Consider the following 25,794-nt stretch of genomic DNA (forward strand, 5'->3'; position numbering starts at 1 on the left):
AATTATGTACAAGTGCTAGCTAGGTGAGTTCTAATGAAAAAAAAAAGGCTCCAAGCGCAGTAGCAAAGAGCAGCAGCAACCCGGTTTAAACCAATGCAATGCGGATCTATCTGGAAGCGATAGCGACGTTTGCTTTACGCAATGCAGACTCGGGAATTTTTCCAATAAGCTTCTGTAACACGCAAAACCCATCTTCATAACTTGATTTTCAGCTCCAGAGTGGAATCCAATGGCATACCTTTCCCGTAGCTTACTTAGCTCATAGGTAACGCAAGCTGTGCGCCTGCGATCATGACGTCAATGGGTACTTATTGACTTTCCACGCGCCAAAGCTCTGCGTCGACAACATCCCTGTCTGTCAAAACGAAGTTTAGCGGCTGGCAACCCCACTGAGTCGAGAGCCGGATCTGCGTTTAAACAGACCCAGGAGACCGTTAGATGAACAAAAAATGGGCAGATTTTATAGGAACAGGGCAAGCTGGGCATCAATCTATGTACAGTAAGTGAGGAGTTGCGAACAAATACAAAAAGAATACAGGAACTGACAGTTGGAAATCTGGTCATTACACTTGCAAATGACTCGATTATCAAACTTACCTACGTACTCAACCACGTCCGTATCTCACTCTTCATCCAACGCCGCAGTTTGACAGTTGTCAACCTGCCAAGGAACCCCGGTCTCGAGAGCAGTTGCGTCGCATCAACCACGTCTGTTAATCCTGCCATGAAAGCCACTCAGGGAAAGCACGGGCCACACAACACGGAAACAGCGTCATCCACTCCCAGGCTGCTGCTTTGTTTCCCAGTACTCCCCCGCGCGCCACGAAAACCGGGCCTGAGCACAGTAAAGTAAATGGAGCTTGTCTACAGTCCATGACTGCCCAACCTGAAAGCGCATCACACCATCACCTACCGAGGCGAGCTACTAATCTACTCTCATGCTGCCTTAACTTCTAGGAGAAGACAATTCCAAGGCTCACGACATAGGCGCAAAACCAAACAACACAACACCACCAAAGCCACAGGTGCACCTATGCCCTCCGAATACCACCAATAACCGCCCGAAGCGTGTCCCTGCCCGGGTGACGGCACCTTGCATCCATCATGTTGGAAGGGCTTGTGGCAGGCCTGATCAACCGCTTTCTGGGCATGTATGTCCAGAACTTTGATCCTGCCCAGCTCAAAGTCGGAATTTGGTCTGGCGATGTCAACCTAAAGAACCTCCAACTACGACGCGAAGCCCTCGATCAGCTCAAGCTGCCCCTAAACGTCGTCGAAGGCCATCTCGGAAACCTGACTCTCGTCATCCCATGGTCCAACTTGCGGGGAGCCCCCGTCAAGGTCTACATCGAGGATGTATTCCTACTTGCCTCGCCAAAGGAGGAGGCCGAATACAACGAGGAGGAGGAGGAGCGCAGGCGGCAACGCATCAAGATGGACAAGTTGGACTCGGCCGAGTTGCTCAAGGAAAGATCGCAAGAAGGTCTCAGTCAAGAGGAACAGAAGCGGAGCCAAAGTTTCATGGAGAGCTTTGCCACCAAGATCGTCGACAATCTCCAGGTTACGGTGAAGAACATACATGTGCGATACGAGGACTCCATATCAGCACCAGGCCACCCTTTTGCGCTTGGAGTGACGCTCAAGGAATTCAGCGCCGTCAGCACCGATGGCGAGTGGCAGCCGGCCTTCATCTCAGACTCGACCGGCACTACACATAAGCTCGCAACCCTGGGGGCGTTGGCTGTGTACTGGAACACTGACGCAACCCTTCTTGGCACCGGCCGGGAGGCAACAACGCCAGGTGAAGAAGCACCTACTCATCAGGAGATTGCAGACAAGTTCAGGGCCCTAATACCCGAGGACGACGAGAAGAACCAACCCCACCATCAGTTCATCCTGAAGCCTGTCAGCGGACAAGCCAAAATCGAGCTGGACAAGTCGGGGAAGATAACGGTACCAAAGTTCAAAGCAAATCTACTATTTGACGAGATCGGACTAGTCCTTGATGATGACCAATACCGAGATGGTCTCATGATGGTTGATCTGTTTCATTACTTCATTAGACACCAAGAGTACAAGAAATATCAGCCAAAAGGCGTCACTCCCAAGGAAGATCCCAGGGCCTGGTTCAAGTTTGCTGGGGACGCGGTGCTCGCCAAAATCCATGAGCGTAATCGACGCTGGTCATGGGAGTACTTCAAAGAGCGCCGAGACGATCGACTGCGGTACATAGAGCTTTTCAAAAAGCGGAAGCAGAATCCCAATCTTGACCCTGACGATCATGATGAAATCACGCGGCTTGAGTGGAAACTTGATTATGAAGACCTTCGGTTCTGGAGATCCCTTGCTCGCAATCAGCTCAAGAAAGAGAATGCTGCTGCCCTCAGAAATCAGCCCAAAAAGGCAGAGCCCCAGCAGCAAGGGTGGCTCTCCTGGGTCTGGGGGGCCAAGCCAGATGCTGAACAACAACCTGCAAATGATGACGAAAATACCAAGATCACGGAGGAGCAGCGCAAAGAGCTATACGAAGTCATTGACTGGGACGAGAAAACTGCACTCGCCGAGTCGATCGATGAACCCCGTGAGACCGTTAAGCTGCAGATCGAAGCATCCCTTAGTACTGGAAGCTTGACACTAAAGCAAAATCCCCACGGTGATTCTCGGGATCTCGTCAGTCTTCACTTTGACCTGTTCAAAGCCAAGGCCCTGAAAAGGGTAGACTCGGTATTCCTTGATCTTGGCCTCGGCGGCCTTCGTGTGAACGACGGAACAACTCCCGATACATTCTTCCCAGAGATTGTGAGAGTCAAAGATGCCCCGAACAACAGAAGGAGAAAGCGGCTCTCCATTGTAGAGCTTGAAGATCATAGCGAGGAAGCATTCTTTAGACTTCAAGTCGAGCAGAACCCGCTCGATGCCCAAGGTGACATTGCTGTCACGGCAAAGCTCAACCCACTCGAAATCGTGTGGAACCCGAACATTGTTGTTGGTGTGGTGGACTTCTTTAGGCCACCAGAAAGGCATATGGAGTCCATCACTGCTCTGATGGAGTCTGCAGGAGCGACAGTCGAGGGGCTCAGAGAGCAGACCCGGGCCGGTCTTGAATTTGCTCTCGAGGAGCACAAGACCATCAACGCCAAACTGGATTTGCAGGCACCCTTGATAATAATCCCACAAAGCATTACCCAAGAGAGGTCAACATGCGTGATCCTTGACGCTGGTCACATCAGCGTCAACAGTGAACTTGTCGACAAGGAGAGCATGAAGCAGATACAATCCAAGCAAAGCCAAACTTATACAGACGAGGACTACAAGAGGCTTGAGTCTTTGATGTATGACAAGTTCATTGTCAAGCTTACATCTACACAACTTTTGATCGGCCCATCGATTGACGAGACCAAAACCCAGCTTATGGAAAGGGACGAGTCCAAGATGATGCATGTGGTTGACAAGATCAATGTGGATTTTGTGGTGGCGATTTCGATTCTTCCCAAAGCTCCGAACCTTACCCGGATGAAAGTATCCGGCCACATGCCAGTGCTTCACGCTGTGGCATCAGATACCAAGTACAAAACCCTCATGCAAATCATCAATGTCGCAATACCAAAGCTCGGGGATGAGCCGGAATCGACGATGCCGGCAGAGGACAAACCGCAACCGAAAAGGCCTCGACTTTCTAGCAAAGTCTCCAGTCGCTCGGGAGTCAGGAAGTCGCATCACCGAAAGTCTTCACAATTCCTCAACTTTGCACCACAACAGCAGACAGCTATAGTTCTTGATGATTCCATAGACGACGAAGACGAGTTTGAGGATGCTAGTGAGGGATCCACCAAACAGCAGCTCAAGATGCAGCAAAGAACCTTTGAGTTCAAGTTCGCCGTCGATGAGCTGCGTGGATCTTTGTATCGAAGTGATCCGGAGCGCAAGAAGCCGGATGCGCTCCTTGTTGAGCTTGTGGCTCAAAACTTCGATCTGGAATTCTTCATAAGACAGTTTGACATGGTCGCAGAAGTATCCCTAGGCAGCGTCACGGTCGATGACTTTGTTGATAACCCCCCTGCCGAGTTCAAGTCAATAGTATCATCGGGAGACGTTGAGGACCGTAAACAAAAAAGAGAGCTTGTTCACGTCAAATATGTCAAGGTCAAGAAAGAGTCGCCCGAGTTCATGTCTGTGTATGACGGTGTTGAAACCAATGTCAACGCAGCGATTTCTACCATCAACCTGATCGTCACCAGGAAGACCTTGTTGACGTTGCTGGATTTTATTTTGATCACGTTTGCGCCGGGTAACAACGACAACAACGCAAACACCCAGCAGAAAGCCATAAGCCCCGATGGTTCCGCAGTGGACATTGTTGTCGACCCGCCAGCTGGGCAGCAGCCACAACAAGGAGGCGCTATCCGGGTAAAGGTGGATCTCAAGAGTATCAGAATGATTCTCAATAATGATGGGATACGCCTGGCGACTCTCTCTTTCAATCAGGCCGATGTTGGGGTATTTCTTCTGGGCAAGACCATGCGCGTCTCAACCAAGCTGGGTGACCTGTCTCTCGTAGACGATGTTAACCAGGGTGTCTCTGAAGAGTCAAGCCTTCGCAAGCTTGTCACTATCCAAGGTGATGACCTCGCAGATTTCCGGTACGAAACTTTCGATGTCGAGTCAAAGTCATATCCAGGGCACGATTCTTTCATTTATCTACGGGCTGGTTCAGTCAAGATCAACTTTATGGAGGAACCCTTCAGGAAAATTATCGACTTCCTTGTTAAATTCGGTAAAATGCAGGCCATATTCAACGCGGCGAGACAAGCTGCAGCCAATCAAGCCAATCAGTTGCAGCAGGGCAACAGTCGGATAAAATTTGACGTCGTCGTCAAGACGCCAATTGTGGTCTTCCCCAGGGTTGTAATGCCAAGCCAGCCTAAACGGGATCTCATGACGGCCTACCTGGGTGAGATCTACGCTCAGAACAAGTTTGCACCATTGGATGATTCAGAAAACTCAGAGGTAGTACAGAAGTTGTCTGTCGGCATACGGAACATTCGCTTGACGTCGCTCTTCCACTATCCGGAAGATGTGACGGAGGAGCTGGAGTTGATTGATCATGTCGACTTAGCCTTCAAGATGACATATGCCGAACACAGGGATGGCGCAAAACGACCAGATCTTGAGATTGAGGGACACATGACGGATTTCAATCTGCGCATCACGCAATATCAACTCAAGTTCCTACTTGAAATCTCACGATCAGTCCCAGCCGCATTTGCTGGCGATCCGGATCAATCGGTTGACGAGGCCGTGGAGCAGCAAGTCGACAATTCTACTCTGCAAAATGCTCGCAGTCAATCAGAAGAAAGAAGCAATTCGGGAGACAACCAACCGGTAGACCTCTCCCCTGAACTGGGCTCGCAAGCCGAGACCTGGACACGACTTGATCTTGTGTTTGTTGTACACACTATCGGGTTGGAACTGCTCAACGGTGCAGAGAACCGCCCGATTGGCGACAGTGAGAAGGCCAGTCTTTCGCGCTTCTCGCTGGACGACAGCAAGCTCAAAACACGTATCCAATCCAACAACGCCTTGGAGGCCGAGTTTGTGATCCACTCGTTCACAATCCACGACAGCCGGCCCGGTGAGACAAACAAGTTCAGGAAGATTATGACATCGCGCAATAAGAACGTGCAACAGTTCATGGCAAGCGTATCGATGACCGGCGGCGATAAGCGAGACGTTATTGCCCTAGTAGCCATTGACAACCCGCGTGTCATTTTTGCCTTGGACTATTTGTTTACTATTCAAAGATTTGTCACAACCGCGTTGACAGTTGAGGAGCCCCATGTCATCGAGGAGCTACAAAGTCCTATTGAGACTCCAGACGAATCGGATGCAGACTCGATGCAAGTCACCTACTCTGGCCAGAGGTCAGGGAGACCCAGCACCAGTACCGAAAGAGGACAAGCAGCCAAAGGACCCGAAAACGCCGTGCCAATGAACCTGGCATTCCGTGTGAACGTCGTCGATGCGCAGGTTATCCTGATTGCGAACCCTCTGAGTGCAAGCTCAGAGGCAATTGTTCTGGGAACCAAGCAAGTCTTGATATCGAAACAGCATGCCCTAACGCTGCAAGTTTCCGAGATTGGCATGTTCCTGTGCCGCATGGACAAGTTTGAGGAATCTCGACTGCGGATCATTGATGACTTTAGCATCAGGACCTCAATGGATACCTCTATCGAGAACCAGACCAACATCCACATCGACATTGAGCCACTCATCCTACGTCTCGCGCTGCGCGATATCCTGGTCGCTCTGCAAATCATTGCCAAGGCTTCGGAGCTGTCGGGCAACGATGAGCCTAGTCCTAAAGTTGGCACGGCAGACGCAAAGGCAAAAGAATTGCGCCAAGCAGGTTTGAAGCAGCGTACAGCTAGTGGTAAAGGCCGTTCAACAATTGCTGCAAACAAGACAAAGTCTGGCACAGTCGCCCCTAGCACCAGAAGCCAGCAAGGACAGAGGAGTGGCGGTGTTCATGATATTTCGAAGCCTCAAGTCAGGCGCGAAGAGCTCACTGCTACGATTGAAGGCATCCGTGTCGTGCTGATAGGGGACCTGCACGAACTGCCCATCATGGATCTCAGCATTAAGGATTTCACAACAAGCGCCGAGGATTGGTCCAGCAACCTCAAAGCTGAGACAGCAATCGAAATGTACATTAACGTGTATAACTTTTCCAAGTCCGCTTGGGAGCCTCTCCTGGAGCCTTGGAAAGTCGGATTCGGCGTTGCAAAGAATCCCGAGTCAGGATTGCTATCAATCGATGTGGCTTCGAAGCAAATATTCGATGTGACCATCACTACATCTACAATTGCACTCGCTTCCAAATCCATCGAGTATCTTAGAAGGGATGAGGATGTGCTCGGAAAGCCAAGAGGAGTGGAGGCCCCATACCGACTTTGCAACTACACGGGGTTCGACGTTGTTGTCACTGCAAAGAACCCGACATCGAATGAAAACATCACCCTCAGATTGGAAGAGGGCCAAGAAGCACCATGGAGCTTTGAGGATTGGGAGAAAATGCGTGAGAGTCTCATGACAGAGAGCAGTTCAAGCAGCGTGGCCGTTCAACTCGAGGGGAGCGGGTTCGATCCTGTCAAGAACATCCGCCTCAACCGCGAGGGTGAATTCTTGTATGGACTCAAGCCCAAAGCCGACAAGGTCCTCCACCGCATGCTTGTCGAGGTGTCTCTAGGAAATGACAATGTGAAATATGTCACGCTGCGGTCGCCACTTTTGGTCGAAAACCAAACTCAAATACCGGTTGAGCTTGGTGTATATGATGCCCAGGATGGTCACCTCCTCAAGATTGAAAAGATAGCCCCCGGTGAGGCGAGACCAGCCCCGGTGGGCGCAGTGTTCCTCAAGAGCCTCCTCGTGCGACCAGATTCGGGCTTTGGGTACCAGTGGTCTTCAGAAACCCTATGGTGGAAGGACCTGCTGAAGAGGCCGACACGAACAATGGTTTGCAAGGGCGAGCAGGGCGACCCGTTTTATTTCCAAGTTCATGCGTCCTATGATAAGACCAACCCACTGACAAGGTAAGTCCAGGCTACTGCTGACACGCAACTATGGCAGTATTCTAACATCATCGCAACAGTGTGTACCCCTATATGCGCGTGAAGCTTTCGGCCCCAGTTGTATTGGAGAATCTACTGCCCTACGATTTCAAGTACCGAATCTACGACAAGAATACCAAGAAAGACTGGACAAACTTCCTTAGGAAAGGAGGTGTGAGCCCAGTTCATGTCGTTGAACTATCTCATCTTCTACTCTTGAGCATAGATATGCAGGACACAGTCTTCAAGCCCAGTGACTTTGCCATCATCAACTCGGGACAAAGCGAGGAATACAAAAAAGAGACAGCCCTGACATGCAGGGACGAGCAAGGACTTGTGTTGAACCTCAAGATGCACTACTACCGGATACCCAATGGAGGTGGTGCTTTCAAGGTCACTGTGTACAGCCCTTATGTCATACTCAACAAGACGGGTCTCGATATCAACATCAAGTCCAAAGGATTCATGCAACATGCCAAGGCGGCTGCCGGTGGGCCAGGGCAAGGACGACAGTCGCTCATTGACGTCTCTGACAATGAGCGTCTCAAGGCACTCCCCATCATGTTTTCTTTTGGCAACGATGATCAACGCAATCGTGCTATGCTCAAGGTGGGCGATTCGGAATGGAGCAAAGGTCAGAGTTTCGATGCTATTGGTAGCACTTCGGATGTTGTGCTCCAATCTACGAGCCGAAATGCAGAGATACATGTCGGTATCTCGGTGCAGTCTGGCGAGGGTAAATACAAGATGACCAAAGTTGTCACCTTGGCACCAAGGTTCATTGTGCAGAACAAGATGGGCGAAGAGATCAACATCAGAGAGCCAAGCTCGTCCAGCCTCATGTCACTGCAAAAAGACGCACTGCAGCCACTGCATTTCCTGCAGAGGACATCTGTCAAACAGCTGTGTCTTTGCTACTCGGGCGTCAACAACCAGTGGAGTGCGCCTTTCAATATATCCGACATTGGCACCCAGCATGTCAAGATTGCGCGGGCTGGGCATAGACAGCAACTGGTTCGGGCAGAGGTCCTGATGGAAGATGCCACCATTTTTGTTACGCTGAGCAAGGAAACCAAGAACTGGCCCTTCTCGATGCGCAACGAAAGCGATACCGAGTTTACCTTTTATCAGGCCAATCCCAATATGGACGAGGATGGTGCCGAGGACCGATCAGGCTGGCGACAGATAAGATACCGCCTGCCACCCCGTAGCATCATGCCGTACGCCTGGGATTTCCCTGCCGCGAAACACAAGGAAGTGGTAATCAGTGCGAATGGCAAGGAGCGGCATGTGAAACTTGCCGAGATTGGTAACCTGGTGCCCATGAAGTTCGTGGCAGCGTCAGGGCAGGCAAAGATCATCGACATCAACGTTGCCGCCGACGGCCCAACGCAGAGTCTTATTTTGAGTAACTTCAAGCAGTCCAAGAGTTTGTACCGGCAAAAGTCGCATCTGCATCGCAGCAATACGGCTTCAAGCAGCACAACCGATGCCGGGTTCGAGGTCAAGAGTCAAGATTTGGGAACCACGTTCCAGGCTCAGCTCAAGCTGGCAGGCATAGGGGTCTCGCTGATAACCTCGCAGCTCAAAGAGCTGGCTTATATCACGCTACGTGACGTGGAACTCAAGTACAGCGAGTCGCCGCTATACCAAACCGTCAGTCTCGCGGTCAAGTGGATACAGATTGACAATCAGCTATTCGGGGGCATATTCCCCATGGTGCTATACCCAAGTGTGGTTCCTAAGCGTGCGCAAGAGATCGACGCGCACCCGTCGCTGCACGCGCAAGTCACTCGGGTGAAGGACGATTCGTATGGCGTGCTGTACATCAAGTACGCCACGGTCTTGCTGCAGCAAATGACGGTCGATTTAGACGAGGATTTTGTCTATGCCGTTCTTGACTACTCCAAGGTACCTGGGACTGTTTGGACGATCGAGGAAGAGGATGGAACTCTTTGCGACGACAATCTCGACATACCAAGGCCGCAACAGCAGCAAGCCGCTCAGGACATCTACTTTGAATTGCTCAACATTCAGCCAATGCAGCTTGATTTGTCCTTTGTGCGCACTGAGCGGATCAACGCAGAGGACAAGACTTCGTCACGCAACCCACTGATGTTCTTCCTCAACGTCATGACTATGGCGATAGGCAACGTCAATGATGCACCGCTTCGCTTGAATGCCTTGATGTTGGAGAACGTGCGTGTTTCGATACCTCTGCTGGTACAAAACGTTTCCAATCATTACAGTCAAGAAGCGCTCTACCAGGTGCACAAGATCTTGGGATCGGCCGATTTCCTGGGCAATCCTGTGGGCTTGTTCAACAACATCTCATCAGGTGTTGCCGACGTGTTTTACGAGCCATACCAGGGACTGATCATGTCAGATCGTCCCGAGGATATTGGTGTGGGCTTGGCGAGGGGAGCTGCGTCGTTTGCCAAGAAGACGGTATACGGCTTCTCAGACTCGTTCTCGAAATTCACAGGAGCCATGTCAAAAGGTCTCGCGGCCGCCACCTTGGACAAGCAGTTCCAGGATCGAAGACGCATCACGCGTGCACGCAACCGACCCAAGCATGCCCTGTATGGGGTCACGGCTGGTGCGAATTCATTGTTCACCAGTGTTGCTTCTGGTGTAGGGGGACTGGCAAGGAAGCCTCTTGAAGGTGCAGAGCAGGAGGGCGCGCTAGGTTTCTTCAAAGGCGTGGGCAAGGGAGTGCTGGGCTTCACAACGAAACCGGTTATCGGTGTGTTGGATCTTGCATCCAACGTATCCGAAGGCATACGGAATACAACGACCGTGTTTGACGGGTCAGAACTTGACAGGGTGCGTCTCACTCGATTCATATCCAAGGACGGAATCGTGCGGCCGTACAGCCAACGCGAAGCTCTAGGACAATCATGGCTCAAGCAGGTTGACAACGGCAAATACTTTGATGAGGAGTACGTTGCTCATCTTGAGCTACCACGCGAGGACGTTGTGGTAATGGTGACGTACAGCAGGATCCTGTTAATCAGGAGTCGTCGGCTTACGACTGAATGGGACATACCACTCAAGGATGTGCAGACGATCAGCAAGGAGCGGACGGGACTCAGCCTTGTGCTTCGAGGTGGGCAGAACGGGCCATTCATTCCAGTTGGGGAGGAGAGCGGACGGGCGTTCCTGTACAGGAGCGTCGCCATTGCGGTGGAGGAATTTAATCGGCGCTTTAGAGCGTTGGAGTAGGAGCGGGCGTTTTGGCATGACGAGTTATGATAATTGTGCCACAAGCATCATTTTTTTTGGCCAGCCAGTTTCCTGTTTAGCCCTGTGGACTGTTCTCGTAGCTTCCTAGACATCACTTTCTTACCATTTGCTATGTTTTTTATTCTTTTCTATAGCACCATCAAAGAAATTTCAGCTGATACTTCAATGTGTGCGGATATGCATGTTGGTGAACTATGCCGTGGGAACTTGTATAAGCAGAGCTTTGGAACAGGAGCCGGCAGTGGCAGCTGTGCGCCCCGGGGAGTGCATCCACATTCTAGGGGTTATTCATGCCCGGATCTGGCATTTCAAGCCGGCTACTAGGATTGTGGTGTAACCTTTTTGGCAGCAACGTTGTATACAGAGGCTCACTGTCTCAGCTGTTTGCTCACCGCTCTCTACCTGAACCACGGCTTGGTCATGGAATGTTTGTCTCTCCTGATTTTGTTATTAAGCTCCAGTATTATTGGCCGAGGAGGTTCCCCCTCTTTCTTTTTGTCAAGAACACAAATACGGGATTTAGTTTTCCTGGCAAGGCTTGAAACTTTTCCAGACAGATGATAGTTTAGGTTGGTCAACTGTTTCTCTGTGGGTACTCACCAAAACAAGACTGCAGAGTATAATCCAGTAAGCAGCATGCCGCGGTTGGGATTGACGCTTTTGATGTCGACTTAAACCCCGCGTTTTTTTCTTCTTTCGTTTGCACTTTGGGGAATACGAGAACGGGTTGCTGCAGATGCACTAGAACCGAGAAGCATATGGATGAAATCAAGGCCGGGGAAAAAATCCAGTTATACTGTAAATCTACAATCGGAGACGTAATAGTAATGAAATACCCAATCACAGTTAGACTAGAGCTTGACTTTTGGCTGACGGGCTGCAGGTATCTGTGAGGCGCGAACAAAATGGCATTTCTCTTGGAGGATCTCGGGCGGAGGTTTCCGTGCTCACATGATTTATCTCTCTACTGTCTTTATTGGGGAACTAAACTATACTGGCATATTTATTTTCACAGCAGTGGTTAAATGCTTTGTTTTGGGAGGGTGAGGCGACAGTGTTTTCTCGTATTCCTGGCATGTTCGCCTAGGTCAGCCGCAGACTGGAACGGTCCTGGGTGGTAAATTAAAAATATTTTTTCTTTCTTACAAGCTCGTGTTGATCGATATTTTCCCGGAAAACCGCCCGTAAGTACATTTTTGGTTGGTAGTTTAGACGACCTATTCTTCACCCAGGGGGCCAGGAGGGAATGCTGATAGGCCCAATACCCCGCGTTCAAATGATCGATCTTTTTTTGTGGCAGCTGGGCACTCTTGCAATAGAAGACAAGATTGAATTCAAAGCTAGAGCACGTGGCGGTAGACGCTGCCACTGTAAAGGACTGGGCAAAGAGCCAAGGCGGCAAGCTTATGCAATCATCATGTGCAGTACTTCGTATTTGCAGACAACCCACCATCGCCTAAGAGAAAAAAACAGCTTGACCGTTGAAGGTTACCGGCCTTTTTTTCGGTAATGCGCCGAAAGCCGGGTGAGAGGAATGAGTAAGTGACCTTTACAGCCATAGGGCGGGGGGAAAAAAACACCCCAAGGTCAGCCCCGAAACGTCACTTTGGAAAGACAGGTCAGTATACTATATCGGGTATCAATATGGGGTGATCACATATTGTTGGAATGTAAACAACGGCTGCATATAGTTCTTCGGGAGCAGATCTTACCAGCCATCTCGAAATGGTGGTAAATTTCATGGCTGACGTACCATTAACTCGTATCTCGATGCCATGCTCGGAAAAAGGCAGGACATGATATATGAGTTGAGCAAGGAGGAAAGTATAAAAGGGGCAATTGAAGCCTCTTTTTTTATCAGTGTAAACCATATTGAGAAGCAGCCTGCGCCTGGATTAGCAAAGCCTCGTCACATCAAACAACTTATGCAAATATAATTTCCCCAAGCCTTTTGCTGAGCTTGTTCATACACTGTAATCTTTTATTACCATAATCTACACGCACACACACACACACACGCTCGCAAACTCAAAAAATGCACTTCTCCACCACTGCCATCCTTGCCATCGCGGCTGCCCCTTTCACTGCTGCCCAGTCTGGAGGCACTCCTCCACCGTCTGCCCGCGTCGTCAACCGTTGCAGCTTCCCTGTGACGATGTGGTCCGTCGGCAGCAGCATCTCGGGGGGATTCACCCTTGGGGCCAACGGAGGCACCTACGGCGAGCAGGTAAATTCTTTTCATCTTAACCCTGGGGGGGGGGGGGGGGGGGGGTTCTGCTGTTTTAACACGTCAAAAAAAAATTACACAGTTTTCGCGCGACCCCGTTACGGGCGGCCGCACTCTCAAGGTGACGCGAGAGTCGGACGGCCTCTTCACGGGCAAGCCGCAGCTCAACTTTGCCTACAACCTCGACGGCAGCCAGGTGTGGTACGACTTGAGCAGCGTGTTCGGCAACGCCCTGTCCGGCAGCAAGATCGTCGTCTCGAGCGCCGAGGCCTCGTGCCCGGCCATCGTCTGGAGCAACGGTACGCCGCCCAGCGGTAGCCAGGTTAAGGTTTGCACGTCGAGCAAGGATGTCACCTTGACGTTGTGCGCACCTTAGGTTGAAGGTTTTGCTTTGGCTGGGCGGGGGTGGGGAGGGAACGGGAGCATGTTTTGGTGGCAGGCTTATTCAGGGGCTTTTTGCATGTGTAGTGCACAAAGTAGTTTATGTCAATGAAGCTTTTTTTTCACTTGCCCAAGTAGGTAGCTATGTGTTTATGTAGTTCCAGCTTTTCTCTTCCAAAAGAAAGAAAAAAAAGTATAAAATTCTTCTTCATCTTCTTTTTCAGAATTCCAAAAGTGGCCCTTTCTTGAAGCAATGTCTAATCAGCTCCATGACCTCTGCGTCCGTCATCTCCTTGATTCTCAGCAGCTCATTATCACTCTTTGGCCACGGGGATGCCATATCGGGCTGGCTGAGCATGTAAAGCATCATGGTCTGAAACACATCCCCGTCTACCTCACCCGCCTTGACCTTCTCCTCGGCCCTTTCAAACTCGGCCCGGGCGTCGGCGTTGTCCACGACCCAATCCTCCCTCGTGGTCCCAAACGCATCGTGACACAGCGTCAGCATCTCGTGGCAGCTCTTTTGCACAGAATGCACATACACAGGCCTGTTCTCCGTCTCGAGCGGCCGCAACAGCACCTCTGCGACGGCCTTGCCGACATCGTCGAGCGTCGTCCACGCCGTCACGTTGGCCCCGCCGTCCAGTAGCGTCGCCTTGCGGTTGAAGATGTCGATCCTGGCGAAGCCGTTGCGCAGCGCCCAGTCCAGAAACGGCCCGCACGAAACCGCCGTCCAAGTCATGCCGCTCTCGGCGCACCTATCCCAGAGGTGCTTCAGCTGGCCCGCCCGCGGCACGACGGCGGCCGACATCAGGGAGCGGCATTTCTCGTTGAGCGGGTCGAGCCCGTACTCGGACGGGATGAAGCGGTACACTCCCGCGGCGGCGGCGGCGTCGATGAGCCGCAGGGTGTCGTTCTCGGGCCCGCCGCGCGTGGCGTCGACGACGGCGTCGTGTTCGCGCACCGCGTCCGTCAGCTCGGCCACCGACGAGTAGTCGACCGTCTGCACCGTCACGTCGCCCGTCTTGGGTGGCGTGAAATCACCCCGCGCGATGCCGCTGTCCTTGCGGGTTATCACTGTCACGCGGAACTGGCCGGCGACGAGATGCTTGAGGATGGCTGTGCCGACGTTACCGGTGGCCTTTTTTTTGTGGTTTTGTTTTTTTTTTAGGTTGTTTAGCTGTTGAAATTGTATTGGTTGTGGGAATTGGATGAGGACTTACACCGGCTAGAGCTACTCTTGGTACTTTAGCGTCCATTTTGGGGTTGATGATTTGATTTCAGATAGTGTTAGTTCTTGGCTAGGTAACTAAGACGGGGTTATGGTTGGTTGATCTTGTACGATATAATGTTTAGAACGTCTTCTTCCACGATGGTTGCAAAAAAAAAACTCATTATTGCAACGATGGCAAGCGGGTTTTGACCCAGTCCCCAACCCACTTCATCTCATTTATATATATATCCCAGCGTCATGAAATGTTGGGATGGCTGCTGTTGATCTGACGGATGACCCCGGTTCCTGCCGTCAACCGCTCTGTAGTAGGTTGCATGGGAAAGTTTATCATTCTGATCCCCGAAACTTTGTTTGTGAACGGACTTTTGTTTGTATCTCTGCAACAACAAAATAGAGGCAAAGTTTCGTCAGTCCCCAAACGCATGCTCATTTTGCTTACTATTCTTTGATTATGCGATTCAAGTTTCTGAACTCTACATATGAGACGGATGTTTTCCAAACTATAGACACTCTTTCTTAGAATAGACTTCATAGACTAGACTGGCACTGACATGTGTGTTATCCATGAGGTAGGAAGGAGTGTTTACTTGGCTAGGTCAGTTCAATACTCCCAAGATGAACTTGATCAGCTTTTTTTTTCGAGAGTTCAATTTCAATTTCGGGAATCATCTAGAGTTAATAGTCCTTAAAGGCAGCAAAAAGACGTAATCTCAGTAGCAAACACAAGAACGCCATCCCCTAGACCCCAAAGTCTGACTTGGACAAGCTTAAATAACCTAATTTAAAAAGAAGGAGTACCGAAAAGAGAAAAGTATATATAAACCTCAATCACAAACGAGTCAGCTCAGTCGAGCCCGTGGTCGGCATGGCAGCGTGGTGAAAAGTAGGTTGAAATGTAATCTCCACCCTTTTGGTTGTACTCGTATGCAAGGTACGAGAGTCCACCTGCCTCGTTTGCGTAGTTCTGGCCTGGTCTAGAAGAAGAAGAAAAAGAAAAGTCAGCTCATCAGAGCTCACATAAGCTTCAAAAACAAGAGATCAGGGGAATATTAATCTTACAGAGCAGCAGCAGCCATGACGCCCTTCTCGAACCGATCCACGTGGTCATCCCACCCAAACATCTTCAGCACAGTGGCAAAGTTCTCGGCACCCCTGGCATCTGTCCCGTTGGTCTGACACCATGGCATTTGCGGCTTGACGCTGACCCTATCGCTCCCCGGCCGGATCTCGAACACGAAGCAGATGCCGGTGTGGTGCGTCGCCTTGACCCTCAGCTCCTTGCTCTGCTCCTCACCCATGCCGTCGCGCTCATCCAGCAGCAGGTGCCAAAACTTTGCCACCCGCGTCACTCCCTCCATCGTGTGCTCGTCCGTCTGCAGGCCCGCGAGCGTCATGGTCTCGCGCACCGTGTCGAGGGAGTTGGTCTGCGTGCGCGCGTAGATCTTTACCCGCGCCGTCCGCGGGTCCACGCAGTCGATGCTCAGCATCTCCGCCGCGGCCGGGTACTTGGTCCTGTCGAAAAAGGTCTTCATCTTGGCCGCCGCGGCCCGCAGCTCGTCGCCGCCCGGCCGCAGGTCCGTGATCATGTCGAGCATCATCTCGTTCGTGCTCTCGCCGGTGGCGAGGTGCTTGAGGATGGGGAAGTGGTAGCTCTTGAGCCGCCGCTCGCCGCCGTGGTGGTCAAACGCCAGGAAGATCTGCGGCACGCGCGCAGACGCCGGCTTGCCGTGCGCCGTGAGCGCCTGCTTCGCCCGACCAGCCTCGTCGCCCGCCACGCTCCACCGCGCCCAGACCTGGTCGAACCAGCCCAGGTGCGTGTCTGGCGCCGCGACCTTGGCGAGCAGCCGCGCGAACTCGGGGACCTGTCGTCCGCCGAACGGGTCCTCGGGGCTTCTGCCCGTGTCCCAGAGTGGTTCGAACGCATACCGCACCACGCTCCGGCCCTTGGTGAAGTTCCAGCTCGGCTCGAACGGGGACCCGTCTAGCGTGATGAGGGCTTTGGTGGCGGCTTTGCTGGGCCGTGGGCCCAGGCTGGGGATGACGACGTCTCGCACAACCCGCATGTGGTCGGATATCTGCTCCGGCGTGTACGAACCCGACGCGTTGAGGATGGTGTAAAAGAGAGGTGCACACCGAGCCCACCACCATTTCTCTTCGGGGTCTCGGGGCTGCTCGAAGCTGGAGATTAGGTTGTTGGCCGTGGCGGCTCTGATGCCCAGTGGTAGGCCTCTTGGGCTGGGTGGGTACGCGAGGTCCATGTCTGCCGCGGAGCCCGGGAGGGGCATGGCTGGGGAGGCTGGAGTTGCCAGCATTTTGATGGTTTTACGGAGATGATGGTGTTACGGAGATATAAGTGGTGTTGAGCTGAATTAATGGGATAAGTGTCCACCGAGGTGTCGTGGAGAATAGGATATCAGAGTTGGTATCGAAGAGTTGTGGCTAAAGTAGTTGCAACCGACTGGCTGTGGGAATGTTAAGATATATCTGTATTCACTGCTCTCTGGAAACCCGTGTCGGGGGAAGTTTATATATCTTTGAACAAAAGCTCTCGGAATGTTTCATGGGGAAACAAGTATGTTTCCTGTGTCATGATAGACCTTTGTTCCTCCCTCTTCACCATAGGGATCCTTGACCAGCTGGCTTGCGATCAAGGGTGAGGAATCCAGATCCAGATCCAGATGATCTCCAGTTTACCATGTACACCCCCGATAGCCTCTCGAAATCGTCGCACATAGGATAGGATTTGTTTCGTATCACCAGGGGCCAAGTTGTCATGGCGCACGTGGCTTCACGGAGTATCGCTGGTTCTAGATGATGGGCAGATACGAAGAACACCGGCTTCTACGAGTAAACAACTTGGCTAATTTTAGTCACTGTAGCAGCTCGTCTTGACTAACAGCTGACTCGAAACAGCCAAGGCTTTCTAGAGGCAAAACTGTTCGTTGTGGTATGACAAAGTCCGTGAAGGCCAACGACTCTTTCTGAGGCTCAGGGACTCGGGTATGTGCCAGTAATATGGCCCTCCATGACAGTTGGGTGGCATCAGAAACAATGACAGGCTTCATCTCACACAAAGGCTGGCACCTGTCCAAGTCTATCATCAATAGGCAATCCCATAGGCTCAGTCTTGACCCCTGGCAGGCTACTATCTACCAAAATCAGGCAAGTCTGGAACATGCTTCTTCAGCATTTCCGGACCGCCGACAATATTTTGAAGCCTCTTATTCAGAACACTCTACCACGCATTTGGAAGTTTGATATTAGTAACCAGGGAGATCCCAAGATAATCACTTAGTGTATTGGTGCAGGACTTGTCCAATTCCATACATACTAATATATTTTAAAGGCTATGAACTATATCATGTACATGGCAAGGAGGGTTAAAAAAGATTTAGTCTTTTTTTTTCTTCAACATTGTTTCCATCGTCGGTGATCCGTTCGGGGAACTGCGGCTGGGCTGAAACACGTTGTTTGGGGAGCGGCCGGTGCCGACTCAAGTATTCCAGCCATCACATCGTGTACATTCAGATGAAAGAATTACCGCCAGATATCCAAGTATGCCTTGTAGGGGTAGTGTTTCCGGGGTTTTCTATCCCTTATCAAAATGTCGACAGGCCAAATAAGTTTCCGGCATGTTCCCCCCGGGATGAACCGTCAAACTCTGCAGATCGTTTCCGAGGTCAAAAAGTCTGAAAGGTTCTTTATAGGGAACAAATTGGCTCTTTGACAGCTGCTATACTTGATGCTTTTTGCGAACTATTTTTGCCTGTGATATCTCAAAGTAAGACAGCCATTCTGGTGTTTTGTCATTGCGATGCGGTTGTTGATCATTTCTACTATGAAACCCCCGTAGATTATTTATTATTTGTAGCATTGACCTCGTAGAAATAACAAGGGAGCCTAAGAGCTTATCTGTAGATCTATAGGCACTAAATCGAATAGACATAAGAATTCACTTGGCTTAACAGGCACTTAGTTGATATAGATGGGCAAAACGGACGATGATTTATGAACGAAAACAACTCGAGATGAATCTTTTTTTTTTTTTTTGCCCGTTCCCAGAACAGAACTAACCAGAACAAGACACAAGAAAACGCAATTGACTTCACATTGTTCAGATAAATGCAATGAGATTTGTTATATGCTATACTTCAGCCTCGAGGCCCGCGAAAGACCTTGTAGCTTCCTTCCATCATGCAGCTTGACATCACTGCAGTAGGTAATTGTGATCAGACATGAAAATAGTTGGTCGATGACGTATTGGGAACAGGTAGTATTTTTAGGAGCACATGATGTCTTGACGGCGAGATTTTAGGTAATCGCAAAAATTGAGACGAAAGGGTCAGAGTTGGATTATTTTTTTGGACCCCGTGTGTGCAATTTTTGTTTTCCAAGCTTCACAAAAACAAATAGGATGAAAGAATCTATCTATCTATTCACCAACCACTTTGAGAAACGCAACGACTTGCGAACCTTGTAGCTTCTCTATTACATGAATTACTAAACCTTGGAAATTCGCCCGATAAATGAACATCAGGAGAGAAAAAAGAAGAAAAAAGAAGAAGCAGTATACATACACCCCCCTATGTGATCGACTGAAAACCCACCCAAAGAGGTGAAGCACGAACTAGGTGATGTCTGACAGAGCAAAACGGTACTTAACCATACTACAACTGTCGTGACATCACGGTTCTATGGTGTAATGGTTAGCACATGAGGTTCTGATCGGTAATTGGATGCATACTACGAAGTAGTATCTTAACGGTATAGACCTCCTCATGATCCCGGTTCGATTCCGGGTAGGACCTTTAATTTTGATTTTTCCTCCACTTTTTGCTGATTCATCCTCGAAATTCCTCTTAGAGTGCCTAAATAATAAGTATCTGTGTTTTCTTTAAAAAAAAATTCCTTCCGCAGTTCTCCGTTTGTATTACTGGCTCTGTTTTAAAGTTGTAACACTTGATTGATGTAAAAATGTCTTTCTTTAATTTTAATAAAATTGTTTATTCAGTCGGCCATGCCGGGTTATTAAAGCGCATAGACTGATAGGAGAATTGATTGACACGAACTACAGAGGCTATTTCCATCTTCTATTCCTCACCTGCATAGTCGCGTTACCCGGCCCCAACTAGCCTCACCCATTCTACCCGACGCCGCGTAATTGTTTACTGATCATCACTTGGTATCGCTGTTAACTAATTCTTAATTCTCTAGCTCAGTAGACTACTCCGCGTAGGTGGATTTTTCTGTGAATAGAATCATTTGTTAATAGCAGTGCTGCCTACCTTACTCAGTCCCCAGGTGATTGACCGACGATCCCCCCTGTTATCCCTTACAATCAATTTTTTTTTCATTTGCTGTGTTTCCAACCTCGCGCTAATCGGTATAGCAGCATGGATCCCCAGTAAAAACATTCGACAATTATGTTTACTACTTACATCACTTTGATTTGATAACAAACAGGTTGATTTTGGTACGTTTCGGGCCTTTTGAAATGTTTAGATAGGGAATTATTTGTGAGATAGCGAATGGATGCCCAACATATCTAGGATTGTACTGTAAGTTACAAGGCTCGGTGCAAACAAATTAGCTTTATTCCTCGGTGAAGTATGCGCCCAATGCACCTTGATTTGGTTGCGATTGTCGTATATGGTTGGCATATGGAATGCAAACAAAAATTTTCAAGGCCAATCAACTCTCCCATCTCTGCCTGCTTAGCATAGCCAAGGCGGGGTTTCCCGACAGATCCATGAAGCATAGCGCGGCGGTCAGCTAGGGGGGGGAAAAAAGCTTTAGGAAGCTCATACTAGCTAGATAGGTAGACTAAGGATTCAATCGACAACCTCTTCTTCAGGTTGAGATCAGCACAAGACAGCGCATTGTGCTGCGTGTCTCTTCTCTATTTCACTTTTACATTTAAATGTAAAACTGACCGCCCCCAGTGACGTGGTGTTCGGGAATGGTGCGGGAATTTCCGGGGTCGCCACTGTGACCGTGACCGATTGCCAAACTTGGAATCGAGGGGCCAACGCATCTTAGGTGGTCGTCATTTCCCTGCATGTACCTTTTGGTCTTTTGTTCTTCTTTTTATTTTTTATTTTTTTATTTTTTTCTCTCTTCTATGTCCGAGGTAGCAAAAACAAGCTCACAAACCCAAATACCTCCTTGCAAGTCAATATGAACATCAGTCTCCCCCATGGGGTTTCCCCAAGGCATCAAACGTTGTGTACGTAACAGATACATGCTTCCCACGACGTTGAGCCTGGTTTCTCCAGAGTTCCTAAACTCACGATGCCATCCCCCCATGGACGACATTTCTTCCGTAGGCAGGTTTGCTGCAGGTGGAGGGAGCTTCCAAGCCAATCCAGACTAGCATCAGTGGTATTGCGGGAGACCCACCCTCACCGAGCTCCTCTTTCAGCAAAATTAACGACTTCATTTACGTAAATGCACTTTAAAATACCCTTCCTTTGGAGGGCCTTTGGGTGGGTCATCGTTCACCCCGTACACACAACTCTGATAATGCTACGCAAGCAAAAAGTGGTCCTTGTAACCCCTGCGTGGCATTTCAGATCAAGCATTCCTTGTCCCGGGGGGGGCTGATAAGTGATCAATCAAGGTGGAGCCCACTCAAGCTGAGGCGAAGCTTCCTCGGCTTCCATGAGCCGCAACGTAGAGCAAGGTACTTGATTATTTTTGGCACCTCGTACCGTACCTGCACCTATCGCTCCTATCTTTTTTGGGGGAGAGAGGTACATTGTTTGACAGGTGCACAAAATTTTCTTGCGCAATAAGGCAGCCATTCCCTGGCAAAGACCGATTGCCGAAGCGGCTCTTCGGCAGTTTAGGCTGAACGAACAGGGTTGGGGCTTGAATGTCTTCTTTTTTTGGCGGATACTAGTTTTCCTGCTTGGTTTTTTTTTTTTTTTTTTTTTGGTATTTGCCGGTAAAATGAAAAACATGACCCAAAAGGCACCCAAAAAAGCCACGCGTTCAATCAAAGTCGATCTCAATGGTAATACCTTCACATAATCAAACACATAGCTTTTGGCCCATTATACCGTATTTCCCCCCCTTGCGCTTCCCAGTCGTTCCAGTTCACAGAAAAACATGGGAATGGTAACTGAGAAAACTCCGCTCCCCATTGTTTCTTTTGCTCGGTTGACACACAGAAAAGATTGCAGCCAAGCAGATCGCTTCAAATAAGTCGATATGAGGTAAGAAAAACGCGCTTCGAGTCAAGGTCGCCCTGCCCAACTCCACTTCGAAAATTGACCGGGCTTGCACAGGGGAGTCGATGACCACAAATTCCAATGGTAGCCAAGGCAAAGAAGCGTGATTTCACAGACGACTAGACCGAATACAGTGGGGGCAAAATACTATGTTTCCGCTCCAAATGTCGCCCCTTTTGGAGACGACACTGGTGTAAACCAAAAGAAAACCCGGACTTTCCATACCCGACATTTCTGATTCGTCAGAAGTGACTAGGTTACAAGGTAGCGTGTTGGTCCAGTAGACCGGTGGGCGGAACTACAATTCGGTGTTCGATTTGAGGAAGTGGATGAACGAGGGTTTTTTTTTTCCGTAGCGTCTATGTAAGCAGGAGAAGATGGAGGTGAGAGATGGCGGAAGTTTGGGCCGCGCCGGCCCGGGCCAGTCCAGAGGCGTATTTTCTCACAAGCTGCATACTCTGTACTCCGGCTACAGCACCAGTTTGCCACTGAAGAACAAAAGAACAAACAGAACAGGATTGGGGAAAGTTAGCATCTCGCGGACCCCGTTGCCGCAAATCGCCGTCCTTCCCACGTCCCGAATTAAGGCACACGGCGGACACGATTGATCCATCCGTAGACAGACCCTCTCCAGAAATAACACCAAGGATTAACAAAAAAAAAAAAAAAAAAAGCGCAACTTCAAGCCAGGCCCTGCGTGTACCCTGTTACTTAGTGTTCCCCAGTCCCGCGAGTCGGGGAGCATAGCCATGCAAAGCAAGGAATGCCTTTCCTGCTCCCTGGTCTTTGAGATTCGGGGTCCTCGGTCAAGAGAAAGACACGACATCCCAGCCTGTCATTGGGTCCTCTGCGCATGCGACCAGATGAAGAGCCTGGGGCCTACCGACTTTACTTGCCCAGTCGTGGGGTTGGGTTGATAGTTGCACCTATGGTATGCATGTATGCACCTTATCTGGATACCTTACCTGGTCACGGTGATGGAGGTTCTACTGCGCACGTACAATTTCCATTGAGCCCATGCATGTCTGGCCCCTTCCTCCACAGTCAGATAGATGTCATGCAGTTTGCTAAAAAAGATAAACTTCCTTCCATCATCCATCTTCCATGGTTATCTATAAAGCTGTCCCCCTCTCCCCTTCCCCCCGAATTTCGGCTTTCTATCTACTCGCCATCTATTAAGCTATCACGCTAAAACATTCAATCTTTTTTCTCTAATCTTCCAACCCTTTTCTTTTTTCTTTTGGGTGGTCGACTTGGACAAATATCTACTTTTGGAAAGACATCTTTTCCAACATAAAATTCCAGTTTTAAGTCGTATACAACAAGAAAACCGGAATCATGTCGACCTACCACAAGAGGGAGAAGGAGCTTGAGCCCACGCCCACCACGAGCAGTGAGGCCGTGGGTAGGGATCTCGAGGCTAGCGGGAACCACTTCAAGCAGTTGGGCTGGAAGCGTCTCACGGTCATCCTGATCGTCGAGGCTATCGCCCTCGGTTCGCTCAGTATCCCATCGGCCTTTGCCGCACTCGGCATGATCGCCGGTACCATCTCTTGCGTCGGTCTCGGTCTCGTCGCCATCTACACCAGCTACGTCGTCGGTCAAACCAAGCTCAAGATCCCCAGCATTTCGCACTACGCCGATGTCGGTACCCACCTGTACGGTCGCTGGCTCTACGAGGTCATCGGTGTCATGTTTGTGCTCCAGCTCACCTTCCTCGTCGGTGCCCACGCCCTCACCGGCGCCATCGCTTTTGGCCATCTTTCCGACTATGGAACCTGCAGCGTCGTCTTTGGTGTCGTTTCGGCCATCATCCTGCTGATTCTCGCCATTCCGCCTTCGTTTGCTGAGCTCGCCATCCTCGGCTACATCGACTTCGCATCCATTGTCATTGCTATTGGTATTACCATCATTGCCACTGGTATCTCGAGCCATTCCTCCGAGGGTGGTGCGGCCGCCGTCGCCTGGTCTGCCTGGCCCAGGCCCGGCCTCACCTTTGCCGAGGCATTCAACGCCATGACCAACATCATCTTTGCCTACTCGTTTGCCGTCTGCCAGTTCTCCTTCATGGACGAGATGCAGCGTCCCCAGGACTACGTCAAGTCGATCTGGGCCCTCGGTATTATTGAGATCATCATCTACACCCTCACTGGCGCTCTGATCTACGCCTTTGTCGGTGACAGCGTCGCCTCGCCCGCTCTTCTGTCGGCCGGCCCCGTCGCATCCAAGGTCGCCCTCGGTGTCGCCCTCCCCGTCATCTTCATTTCCGGCTCCATCAACACCACCGTCGTCTGCCGTTACATCTACAAGCGTATGAACAGCGGCCTTTCTGACGAGACCATCACCACCACCAAGAAGGGCAAGATCACCTGGGGTATCCTGATTACCGTCATCACCATCATCGCCTTCATCATTGCCGAGTCGATTCCGTTCTTCAGCGGTCTGCTCTCGATCTGCTCCGCCCTGTTCATTTCGGGATTCACCTTCTACTTCCCGGCTCTCATGTGGTTCCGCATCGTCAAGGAGGGCCCTTGGTACAGCAAGCAGAACCTGCTCGCGGCTCTTGCCAACGCTGCCTGCTTATTGCTCGGTGCCATCATCTTTGTCGCTGGTACATATGCTGCTATTGCTGATATTGTAAGTTTATTTTTTTTTCCCCTCCATGTTTCATTTTTGATGACAACACAAGAACAAGTACTAATCATTGTTTCAAAATCCAGGCCGAGAAGTTCCACAAGGGCGAGCTCAGCAGTCCTTTTGCTTGCAACTCTCGTTGGTAAAAGAAAAGGTACCCTAAAAGTTTTGACGGCTGGATTATTTTGGTGATTTAATGTACTAAATATGGGTTGGTGTCTTTGGGGATTTTGGGGCGGCTTCTGTTTGTGTTGGGACAGAATTTTCTTTCTTCCCCACCAACAGGCATCTGCACCGGAGTCTTTTTTTGGAATTTCTTGCATGCGCATCAGAGGTCTGGGAAATAGTGCGATGTCTTCATTTTCTTTCTGGGTGGCTTGGCGTCAAAAGGCATTGTCTTGGCTTTTTTCTTCTTCATTTTAGTTTTAGCGTTTGGGGGTTCATCATTTTGGTGGTTGGCATCAGATACCTGAGTGCGTATTTACATATTTTGGGGGTTTCTGGGTGGATTTAATTTATTAAAGAATTAAAAAGTTTTTTCTTACTGTTACCCCAGATCGTGCATTTTTGAGTTGATTGCTAACTTTGTATTTTTTTATTATTAAACATTAAACTCAACCTAGTCGAGACGCCATCTGCCAGAAACTCAACTTGGACAAACTCAAAAAGCGGAAAAGAATCTATACTCCTGACACTCACTCCCGTGAGAGGTCCCAACTTCGCAACTTCGACAGTAATTGATAGTGGCGAGATGAGAACCCTGCTAAATCAACAGCGTAAAGCATGTTTAGGGTTAATTTCCACCTCATCTCTCAAGACCCTCCACAAAAAAGGCACAAACACCTAGAAGAGAAAACCCCATCAAACCTATGACTTTTTTGGACAGTGTGGCGGACAAAGGCACGGTCCATCTGGGCTTGGCCCTCGGCGGTTCATCCCTGGCCAGCCACGAGCGGCTTCCAGACTCGGACCCGGACCTTTTCGGAGACAGAGTGCTCCGCGGCCTCAGCTGGCGGGTTGACGGTCTTGGCCCACAGGACCCAGGCGATGAGGACAAGCACAGTCAGGAGCACGGTGACGGCCCAGTAAATCCATAAAACAAAAACTGCGTCATTGTGAAGCCTGCTGTGGACGACGACGACGACCCTGTCTGTCTCTGATGAACGAAGGTGACGATGATCCGGAACAAAACGACATAGCAAAAAAAAAAAAAAAAAAAAAAAAAAAAAA

At 50.0% G+C, this 25,794-nt stretch overlaps 7 protein-coding genes across 7 annotated transcripts in view; 4 read left to right on the forward strand and 3 right to left on the reverse strand.

The window, feature by feature from the left end:
- Positions 1 to 1,104: 1,104 nt before the first annotated feature.
- On the forward strand, positions 1,105 to 10,835 carry PgNI_00971 (uncharacterized protein; the record flags this gene model as incomplete). Its single annotated transcript, XM_031121048.1, has 2 exons — positions 1,105 to 7,592; positions 7,652 to 10,835. The coding sequence occupies 2 exons, from the start codon at positions 1,105 to 1,107 to the stop codon at positions 10,833 to 10,835; spliced, it is 9,672 nt and encodes a 3,223-aa protein (XP_030986702.1).
- Positions 10,836 to 11,963: 1,128 nt separating this feature from the next.
- PgNI_00972 (uncharacterized protein) lies at positions 11,964 to 12,475 on the forward strand (the record flags this gene model as incomplete). The annotated part of the gene is made up of 2 exons (XM_031121049.1): positions 11,964 to 12,040; positions 12,282 to 12,475. Coding segments are annotated over 2 exons (162 nt in total), but the record flags the coding sequence as incomplete, so codon positions are not given.
- Positions 12,476 to 12,732: 257 nt separating this feature from the next.
- PgNI_00973 (uncharacterized protein) lies at positions 12,733 to 13,634 on the forward strand. The gene is made up of 2 exons (XM_031121050.1): positions 12,733 to 13,083; positions 13,166 to 13,634. The coding sequence occupies exons 1-2, from the start codon at positions 12,892 to 12,894 to the stop codon at positions 13,457 to 13,459; spliced, it is 486 nt and encodes a 161-aa protein (XP_030986700.1). The 5' UTR covers positions 12,733 to 12,891; the 3' UTR covers positions 13,460 to 13,634.
- A 50-nt stretch (positions 13,635 to 13,684) lies between these two features.
- PgNI_00974 (uncharacterized protein) lies at positions 13,685 to 14,723 on the reverse strand (the record flags this gene model as incomplete). Its single annotated transcript, XM_031121051.1, has 2 exons — positions 13,685 to 14,605; positions 14,688 to 14,723. 2 exons carry the CDS (start codon positions 14,721 to 14,723, stop codon positions 13,685 to 13,687), a joined length of 957 nt encoding a protein of 318 aa, XP_030986707.1.
- An 819-nt stretch (positions 14,724 to 15,542) lies between these two features.
- PgNI_00975 (uncharacterized protein) lies at positions 15,543 to 17,010 on the reverse strand (the record flags this gene model as incomplete). Its single annotated transcript, XM_031121052.1, has 2 exons — positions 15,543 to 15,672; positions 15,758 to 17,010. 2 exons carry the CDS (start codon positions 17,008 to 17,010, stop codon positions 15,543 to 15,545), a joined length of 1,383 nt encoding a protein of 460 aa, XP_030986706.1.
- Positions 17,011 to 23,268: 6,258 nt separating this feature from the next.
- PgNI_00976 (uncharacterized protein) lies at positions 23,269 to 25,022 on the forward strand (the record flags this gene model as incomplete). The annotated part of the gene is made up of 2 exons (XM_031121053.1): positions 23,269 to 24,567; positions 24,651 to 25,022. 2 exons carry the CDS (start codon positions 23,269 to 23,271, stop codon positions 24,708 to 24,710), a joined length of 1,359 nt encoding a protein of 452 aa, XP_030986705.1. The 3' UTR covers positions 24,711 to 25,022.
- Positions 25,023 to 25,496: 474 nt separating this feature from the next.
- PgNI_00977 (uncharacterized protein) overlaps positions 25,497 to 25,794 on the reverse strand; it is a gene marked incomplete at both ends in the record, with an annotated part of 1,602 nt that continues 1,304 nt past the window's right edge. Inside the window, one exon of the mRNA XM_031121054.1 lies at positions 25,497 to 25,589. Coding sequence (XP_030986704.1) covers positions 25,497 to 25,589 — 93 coding nt within the window. The remainder of the gene's footprint in view (positions 25,590 to 25,794) is intronic.

This window comes from Pyricularia grisea, assembly GCF_004355905.1.
Source record: "Pyricularia grisea strain NI907 chromosome Unknown Pyricularia_grisea_NI907_Scaffold_1, whole genome shotgun sequence".
NCBI lineage: Eukaryota > Fungi > Ascomycota > Sordariomycetes > Magnaporthales > Pyriculariaceae > Pyricularia > Pyricularia grisea.